Below are 9810 nucleotides of genomic sequence, written 5' to 3' on the forward strand. Positions count from 1 at the left end.
AAAACCAACATGAAGACCATGAGTGCCATCTATCAAAAGGTATACCATGTCTGGTGAAACAGGTTTTGCTTTGAATAGTTTTTGTCTGGAAAATGATATGTTTATTGAACATAGGAAGACATTTAATCTTAAATTGGTTTAGGCAGAAATTACAATTTGATATTTCCTCAATTTTCAGGTGAGACACAGATTGAATGATGACTGGGCTTATGGCAATGATCCTGATGCAAGACCATGGGATTTCCAAGCAGAAGAATGTGCTCTAAGAGCATGTGTTGATAGATTCAATTCACGAAGATATAATAATACAATAGTAAGTGAAAACCTCTCCCTCTGCCTGAATTAGACATGCCTTCAGTCAGAATCTGTTAAAAAGTGTGTGAGTGTGAATATGTGTGTGTGTGTTTGATTGTGTTTGTCTTTCTGGTTGTTAATGTTTTATTTTTGTTTTTTTCAGTGCTTTGAATTAGTTGTACACACTATCACCAAGAGAACATATATCCTTATGAATACTTAAAAATATAAAAGAATATTTAATGATTTTAGAGACTACACAAATGTTAATGGGTTTTTTTATGGTTAGCTGTTCTCTCTTTAACCCAATCATGATAGGAGCCCATTGAGCCATACTGAACAATGCTTTAGGGCGCAGGTAGAATCAGCTGCGGAAGAGAAAAATCAGAAGGATGGGAAGCAAAATTACCCCACTATCTTTACTCTTAGCTGGAATATTTTTTATTCATTATGCAAAAAAAGTTTTAAAGCCTACTTTTAACCCAATGCCGCCGGGGAAAATTAACAAAAAATGGGGAAAATGCTGTGCCTATTTTCTATATTTTTTTGTGAAATGTCTGCCCATCGATGGCTCTGCTAGTGCTTAGCCACAAAGGAGTCAATTAGTAGACCTTGTGACCGTACCTGATTTGAATTGGCGAAAAAACATATTTTTTACTAGTGCTATGAATATTGATGGTGTTATTTTTATTATAAACATTATAATTATTATAATGTTTTTTAATATTAGTAACAGCAAAATAAGAGAACGTAAAATATTTTGTAAATCAAAGAAAAGTCACTAATGGCTCATTGGTGACTTAGTACAAGTATAGCCATCTATGTGAAAAACAATCAAACAAGTACTAACAGTGGGCATAGCACGTGTTTACCTGTCGTACCCATCGGCAAGGGGTTAAAGGGCTATTTCTCCTCAATAAATGCAACCAGGGCAAAACAAGATGTTCAGCAGATTTACTTTAGAGCAGGGTTGACTAAGCATGAAGTTATGGCAGTGTCCCATTATGATAGAATGTCATAGGATGACTTTCTGGCATGATTGGATTGACCCCTTGGATCCAGTTGCTTCACCCAAAATATGGGCATTAGACTTACTTCAGTGGCTTGTAGGCTGGGCCAAATAAATATTCTTGCGTGGTGAGAAGATGCCATGCCTCCCTTTTCTCTTTTTCCACATAAGTGGTTTTAGTATTTTTGCCATTTTCCAAAGTCTATATTTGTTTGATTTACTTCATCCAGATGGTAATGGAGTGTTATCCTTGGACAGACTCCATATCATCTCTCTAAGTAGTCCATAACTCGGTGCTGTAATAATAATAATAATAATAATAATAATAATAATAATGATAATAAGTAATATTGTTATATGTGTCCTATTTTATTTCTGTAATATTCATTTTTGTGTAATACAACCTGCCTGTGTTGACAGTCATTGTAGGGAGGAATAGGATCCTAAGCATGGAAATAAAATCCTCCCTGGAGCCAGTGCTCAGACGGTACATTCCAAACTTGTTTATCTGTAGAAATATGCAAAAGCCTAACTAAATGTCCCCTGAGTCTAATCACCATCGAGAGCTTTGTGCTGATTCACTCCCGTCACCCTGGCCTTTAGCCAAATTTTAACATGATGGGATATTCATGCCTCTCAAGCTAGATTTTTTAATTATGTGATGGTCACATCATCTAGATCAAAGGGGTTAATTAACTTATAAATAAATAAAAAAAATCTATAACCTGGATGATTTCTATGTAGTTTCATATATATTCTCTATTATTGCAGCAAGATCCAGATTTTGAACCACTAGACAATTGTGTTACTAGTGTACTTGGCCGCCCAGTAGAACTAACTGAAGAATTCAAGAGGCATTATGAAGTCTGGCTACAGCAAGAAGTATTTTCAGCTTCAATAGATTGGGACCAGCTGCTAGCACCCAGCACCTAAGAGCAAAATAATATTTTATGATAATATGAAAAAGAACACACAATATTATTTCCTAGGTACATACTTGTATTGAGTTAATTCATTGGATGTTAATCAAAGATAGATCATAACAGTATAATCTCAAGATTATCTAGTGTTCAGTCTAAAATTAATTGTGATAAAAGTCAGTGTGAATGTCAAACATTTTTTTTATAATTTATTATTGATAAAAAACAACAACTTTTGTTTGGTTGCTTGATGAAAGTTTGAGAATATTCTGATCGTTACCCTTTTGTACTCCCTTTCTGGTACAAACTCAATTGTAGGAGGTGTTATATTAATCCATTATCCTGAATGACCTTCTGTTTTGTTCTTATAGTTAGGAATCCCTATTTAATTCTAGTCGATGAACAAGCTGCTCATTTGAGTCTGTGACCAAAACCCCAGTGTTGATGTTTGGATGAGAGTTTGTTACCAATTATAGGTATTAGAAAATTGTATTAGGAGTAGATTAGGATGTAAGGAGATGTAAATTTGGCATCTTTTTAGCTGTATTCTTTTATTTTACTTACAATATGAGTGGGAGACAATGTTGGGTACCCTATAAAAAGCTTTTATAACCTCTGTTATAAAGGATGGGCTCTAAGTTTCTGTTAATGGTAAACTATCTATTAAATGTAATTAATTTATCTCATTTATGTTAATACTAGATAATGAAATATTGAAATGAGCTTATTTTATTAAAGAAAATATACCGTGTAGAAGCAACAGAAATAGTGCAGATGCATATTATTAAATGTTGACTTAGAAAAATTCTTAACCCAATGCTTCTGTGACAGCACATTTTTCATGCTATATATATATACTGCTAAAGCCATAGTTTTGGTATATGAAATAATGAGGCCTTAATGCTGTTCTTCACCTGAAATTTGTGTTATAGCATCCTACCACCATGGTGCCAAGTCCACATTATTGAACTGTGATTGGACTTATATAATGGTGGCACAATATGTATTCACAGTAAGATGGACATTGTGAACATGGCATGCCATACCTATTATCTTGAGGCAAAGGGTTAAGATATGCTACAAGTGCAGAGTGCTGAAATTTGTTGTTGGACTCTTGCAAGGCATTCATTATGTTGGAAGTTGATCTTGTTTAATGAAGTGATGCCAAGAAAATGTAGTGTTCACTGTAGTGTTATTTTGTGAAATGTCTGTACACAGATGGCTCCAGAAGTGCTCAGCCACCAGGGAGTTGATTAGTAGACCTCATGACCTCAAACTGTTTTCACCTTTCCTTGAGTTTTCTGGAAAAAATTGTATAATTATTTCATAGAGCTATTAGTATAAATGATGATATTATTATTTTAGATATCATGATTATGATGTTATTAACATTACTAATAAAAATATGAGATTAAAAAGTATTTCCAAAAATCAAGGAAAAGGATAAACAGATGAGATAGGTACTACTAATAATTGATTTGTTATGTACTTGTGGAGCTAGTTAGTAGTGTAAAGACAGTTAATAAACTAAACTAACAGTTAGCAAAGCATATTCGTACATGGCAGCAGTATGTTAATTACCAGACCTAGATTTGATTTTGTTTCAAGAGATATTGGAATGCATAATGAACATTTTGTCAAATGTTAAAGTCTTAGGTCTTCTTTATTCTTACCTCTAAATATAATAAAAATGTTCTGCAATAAATTTTGCTTTCATTTGTGTCTGTTGTCTAGACTTTCTGAAAAAAAAATCAGAAAATTGACAGTTCTCATTCTATAATTTTTAAATTGTATTACTGAACCAAACTACAATAATGTATTGTCAGAATGATCCTTTCATTACAGTGCATACTCAACTGTGTCCATTTTTTTAACATTCAATTATTATCTTTATAGATAGTGAACTTATTTGTATTATGAAAAAAAAAAAAAAAAAAATGCACAAATCAGGCTTGTGTATTTCACTCTCCATAGTTATGCTCTTTTCTATTAACCCATATCTTTGAACATCTATCTATCTGACTTCTGTAACTCATTATCTCCCATAAAGTCAATACACTCGACCAATCCCCTTGTCTGTAACATGCAGAACTGGTTGTTCTACATAAATCTATCAGACTTTGCTGGGTTAACTGTCTAGCTAGCTCTCTCTCTCTCTCTCTCTCTCTCTCTCTCTCTCTCTCTCTCTCTCTCTCTCTCTCTCTCTCTCTCTCTCTCTCTCTCTCTCTCTCTCTCTCTCTCTCTCTCTCGTCTCGTCACAGTAACAACTGAAAACGAAGCTATAGCATTAACAAAGCTAACTGATCTATGTGGAAATCCCATCCCTACAGAACCTCATCCAACCCTCAATACTTGCACTGGAACTGTCTCTATCTCCCCAACAGATTGCCCAATCCATGACAAAGAATGGTCAGATTGTGGAGAGGACTTACTTGCTTCTCTCACAGACTATGATGCAACATATGTACAATGCTACTCCATTCCTCCCAGAGGAAATCGTAAGAAATCCATCAACATTGCCAAAATTACTTTCCGTAGACATGACCTTCCCTTAAATATTTACATAGGTGGGGAATCCCTACCTGTCCGACCATACCAACCTCCTCCTCGTCAATGCCAAAATTGTTGGCATTTAGGATATTCTGCCAAACATTGCCGTTCCACAGCCAGATGCCCGCTATGTGCCCAGCCTGGCCATACTCGTTCAAATTGCTCTGCACAATCACGCACATGTGTAAACTGTGGCGGCCCCCATAATGTAATTTATAGAGGCTGCCCCACCTACAAATTTCAGTCTGAGGTAGCAACTCTCAGATTCAGACTTGGACTCACTCTACGTGAAGCCAGACAGGAAGCACGTCGACAAGGCTTTTCTCTTACCCCCTACTCCAGTAATGTCGCTCACTCTGCCAATTCCCCTACCTCTAAAGCTCCTACACCCTCTCCTAAACCCAACCCCCCTCCATCTAACTTCCCCTCTTCTACCTCCTACCTTCCCCAGTCAAATTCTTTTGCCATCCTAAACCCAGACACTCCGATCTCTACCCAATCAAATTCTTTTGCTATCCTAAATCCAGACACCCCAATCTGTACTACAGCCCCAACACCTTCCCCTCTCCCTCCCCGCACTACCCGCAGCAGACAGAATAAACGTTCCACCCCCTCTTCCCCTACCTCACAATCTCCTCCACCTTCCTTTGCCCCTATTTTTCAGACACCAGACTTCTCTTCCCCCCCTCACAAGAAAACCTTTATCTCACAAAACTCCCCAACCAACTCCACTACAGAAACTCTTGAAGATATCAAGAACTACATAATCGAGTCCCAAACAAATACTCATCCACCTTCAAATTCTACAACTCCCGCTCCCTCCACACTCAAAGTGACTGCCGATATCCATCCTCCTCCTACTCATATTCTCCCTACACCCAATCTTCCTACCCCATCCCAACAAAACCCATTCCCCCTGACTCCAGCCCCACCTATATTAACCCTCCCACTCCCCCCCAATCCCTTGCCCGTTGTTGTCGTGGGGGGGCTTAGGAGGCGGAGACTGGGACCCAATGATGGGGAACTCCCCAACCTTGGGACTCAGCCCTCGACTCAACAAATTTTGCATGGTCTTTTTTTTCCCCCTCCTACTTTTTCCTTTGTGTCCCTTCACCAACCCCTTCTACTATCCACTTCCTAAGGTGTGAGAGCCGTGCTGAAAGGGTGAAAGGCTGACTTTGTGCCAGTCTTGAACGGCCTGAGGGAGCTATGGGCACGGTATTCCCCTGCTTTAGTTGTCTAGCCCTTACCCCTCAAGCGACCCTGAGGGGTGGGCAGTTTCTCTCCCCAACATACTCCAGGCTTATCATGGCCAACAATGAATAACCATTAACCATTAACCATACCATTATTAGAGGCAATTATCTCTTCATCAAATAGCTCCACCAATTCAAACTCGCTCGATTCCCTGACCCCAGGCTCTCCTTTGACCACGGCTCTGAACACTACAACTAATACCCCCTCCTCAATGCCGACTAGTACAGTATCCACCCTAATCAACACCCCAGGAGACATTTCTACTCCCAACATGCTCAACTTCAACAACTATACCCCCACAACCTTCTTCATCAACTACCCCATCCTCCCTTATTACTACCTTACAACCTTATTGTCCACCTCCCCATAACACTACTCCCTCTTCCACATGCCCCCGTCCTTCTACTACCCCCATCTCTACAAAATTCTTAAATAATAATCTATTTAGCCCAGCCAAATGGGACAGATTTTCGTGATCCCTCCCACAACTTCTCACACTTTCTGCTTTGACAACCTGTTTTCATTCCTCAAATGCATATACATCCTTCACTTGATCTAACCCCTATACATTACCTTACCCAACCTTAACCCATTTACTCGTCAATTCCTTTGCCCAACTTTGACAACTAATCACTAACTCAACCACCCTTCACTACCATTTACTATAGTGCTACATGACCTTAGATGTCTAGCACATTTATTTTGCTTTTAACCATTAACCATTAACCCTCCCACTATCCCCTCTATCCCTTCCACTCCCTCCTGGATACACACGTGAAACCCTCATGTCACAAGTACCCTCTTCCCCAGACCCTCTACCTCCCGACACCCCTCCTGCTACAACACCACCTTCCCAACCTCATTCTTTATCACACACACCCTCTAGCACCTTCCCCTTCAAATTCTCCAACACGCACTGCAATCTTTGCCAGTAAATCAACGAAAGTATAACTATCCTTCATTGGAACATTCGCAGTTTCCGAATGTTCCTCTTTCAGTCCCACCTATTCTATTGTCATGCCCACGTCCTCCCTACATAGACATCCCAACTTATCAGACATCCTTACAGAATCTCACACTTTCTGCTTTGACAACCTGTTTTCCTTCCTCAAACGCATATATATCCTTCACTTGATCTAACCCCTTTACATTACCTCATCCGACCCTAATCCATTCACTTACCAATTCCTTAACCCAGCTTTAACAACTAATCACTAACCCAACCATCCTTCACAAACATTAACTATAGTGCTATATGACCTTAGATGTCTAGCACATTTATTGCTTTCAACCATTAACCATTAACCATTTCTCTTTCTCTTTCTCTTTCTCTTTCTCTTTCTCTTTCTCTCTTTCTCTCTTTCTCTCTTTCTCTCTTTCTCTCTTTCTCTCTTTCTCTCTTTCTCTCTTTCTCTCTCTCTCTCTCTCTCTCTCTCTCTCTCTCTCTCTCTCTCTCTCTCTCTCTCTCTCTCTCTCTCTCTCTCTCTCTCTCTCTCTCTCTCTCTCTCTCTTCTCTCTTTCTCTCTTTCTCTCTTTCTCTCTTTCTCTCTTTCTGTGTGTGTGTGTGTGTGTGTGTGTGTGTGTGTGTGTGTGTGTGTGTGTGTGTGTGTGTGTGTGTGTGTGTGTGTGTGTGTGTGTGTGTGTGTGTGTGTGTGCGTGCGTGCGTGCATAACGCGTGTGCGTGTTCGCATAACGCGTGTGCGTGTGCGCATAACGCGTGTGCGTGTGCGCATAACGCGTGTGCGTGTGCGCGTGCGCATAACGCGTGTGCGTGTGCGCATAACGCGTGTGCGTGTGCGCACAACGCGTGTGCGTGTGCGCATAACGCGTGTGCGTTTGTGCATAACGCGTGTGCGTGTGCGCATAACGCGTGTGCGTGTGCGCATAACGCGTGTGCGTGTGCGCATAACGCGTGTGCGTGTGCGCATAACGCGTGTGCGTGTGCGCATAACGCGTGTGCGTGTGCGCATAACGCGTGTGCGTGTGCGCATAACGCGCGCGTGTGTGTGTGTGTGTGTGTGTGTGTGTGTGTGTGTGTGTGTGTGTGTGTGTGTGTGTGTGTGTGTGTGTGTGTGTGTGTGTGTGTGTGTGTGTGTGTACCTACCTATATTTATATATATATACACATATCAATATATACATATATACATATATATATACATATACATATATATATACATACATATATAAATTTATATGTATAATATACATATATATATATAATATATATAATATATAAATATATATAATATATAAATATATAGATATATAAATATATAAATATATACATATATACATATATACATATATACATATATACATATATAAATATATAAATATATAAATATATAAATATATAAATATATAAGCAGTTTGTATCTAGGGGACACAACAACAACGCCGCCTTTTGCCATCAGTGGGACACAGGCCATCAGATAAACTGGTCAATGGCGCGAATTGTCTTTCCTTCCACTGATGTCCGGCCCCGCAGACTGGTGGAATCCTCATTAATAAAGCTGCTGCCTAAATTAAACTTGATCACTGGATTTTCTCCTGCTGATAGTCTCCTCACTTCCCACATCCTCCGCCTTCTCCCTTATGCCGGGCATCCTTCACATATTCTGCCTGACCTCCCTACGCTTCTGTTCATCTGGCCTCACCTACACCTGTGTTATTGCATTCCCTCTCCTCTCTCTCTTTTATACCACTCCTCTCCCTTTCTTTTTTAGATCTGAAGATGGAGTTCAGGTAGATTTCGAAACTGTAGTCTCATTTTCAGTACATCTAGTTTTTGCATTGTGGTTTTCCAACCACACACACATATACACACACACACACACAAACACGCACACAAATATATATATGTATATATATATAATAAATGAATAAATATATATATACACATACATATACATATATGTAATGTATGTATAAATATATGCATATATATGTATATACATAAATACATATATTTATATACACATATATGTATATATACATACATTTAAATATTATACCTTTACATATATGTATTTACATAAATATAATACATATATATGTATAATATATACATATGTAAATCATACATATATGATATTTATTTATAATATATATCATCATCATCATTTGGGATGTAACGCCGGCAGGGGTGCATACCGCATCCACCCCTTGCTTCCACCTACGAGGGTCCCTCATGGCGAACCGCCCGGCCCATCTCTAGTTCCTCAGAACAGGTTTGATCGATCTGCCCAAGCCACGACTTTCTCGGTCGTCTCACAGGCCTCCTCCACCCAGGGTTGTCACGGACAGAGGCAACCTGATGGGCAAGGTCATCCTGCGGGAATCGAGCCAAGTGGCCGTATAGCCTGAGTTGGCGATCACGGATTGTGCATTAACAGGTCCTGTACCGGTCTCACGGTGCAGCCGTTGGTTGGACACATGGTCCCGCCAACTGTACCCCATGATCCGGCGCAAGGATCTGTTACAAAAGGCATCAAGACGAGATTCCAGAGCACAAGATAGCGTCCAAGTTTCACTACCATATAGTAAAACTGGCAGTATCAGGGCCTTGAAAACACGTTGCTTGGTCCTTCTGCACAGGTACTGGCATCTCCAAATACTCATGTCGAGAGATTTCACGACCCCTGCTGCCAGGCCAATCTGTCTACTGATTTCCTGGTCTGATAGCCTAAAGTCGTGAACTGCACTACCGACGTATATAAAACTCTCTTGTGTCGATGTTTTCACCGCAAGCACGTACCGACTGCACATGGTCTCCTA

General features: G+C 39.6%; 1 protein-coding gene across 2 annotated transcripts in view; it reads left to right on the forward strand.

The window, feature by feature from the left end:
* Nucleotides 1–3928, forward strand: part of LOC125047000 (striatin-interacting protein 1 homolog) — an 83877-nt gene extending 79949 nt beyond the window's left edge. For both annotated transcript variants that reach the window (XM_047645015.1, XM_047645016.1), the window contains exons 15-17: nucleotides 1–39; nucleotides 179–313; nucleotides 2075–3928. The exon at nucleotides 1–39 is cut by the window's left edge and continues 78 nt beyond it. In XM_047645015.1, the coding sequence (XP_047500971.1) occupies nucleotides 1–39; nucleotides 179–313; nucleotides 2075–2236 (336 nt within the window). In that variant the 3' untranslated portion in view covers nucleotides 2237–3928. The remainder of the gene's footprint in view (nucleotides 40–178; nucleotides 314–2074) is intronic.
* Nucleotides 3929–9810: the final 5882 nt, after the last annotated feature.

The sequence above is a fragment of the Penaeus chinensis genome, chromosome 40 (genome assembly GCF_019202785.1).
Source record: "Penaeus chinensis breed Huanghai No. 1 chromosome 40, ASM1920278v2, whole genome shotgun sequence".
NCBI lineage: Eukaryota > Metazoa > Arthropoda > Malacostraca > Decapoda > Penaeidae > Penaeus > Penaeus chinensis.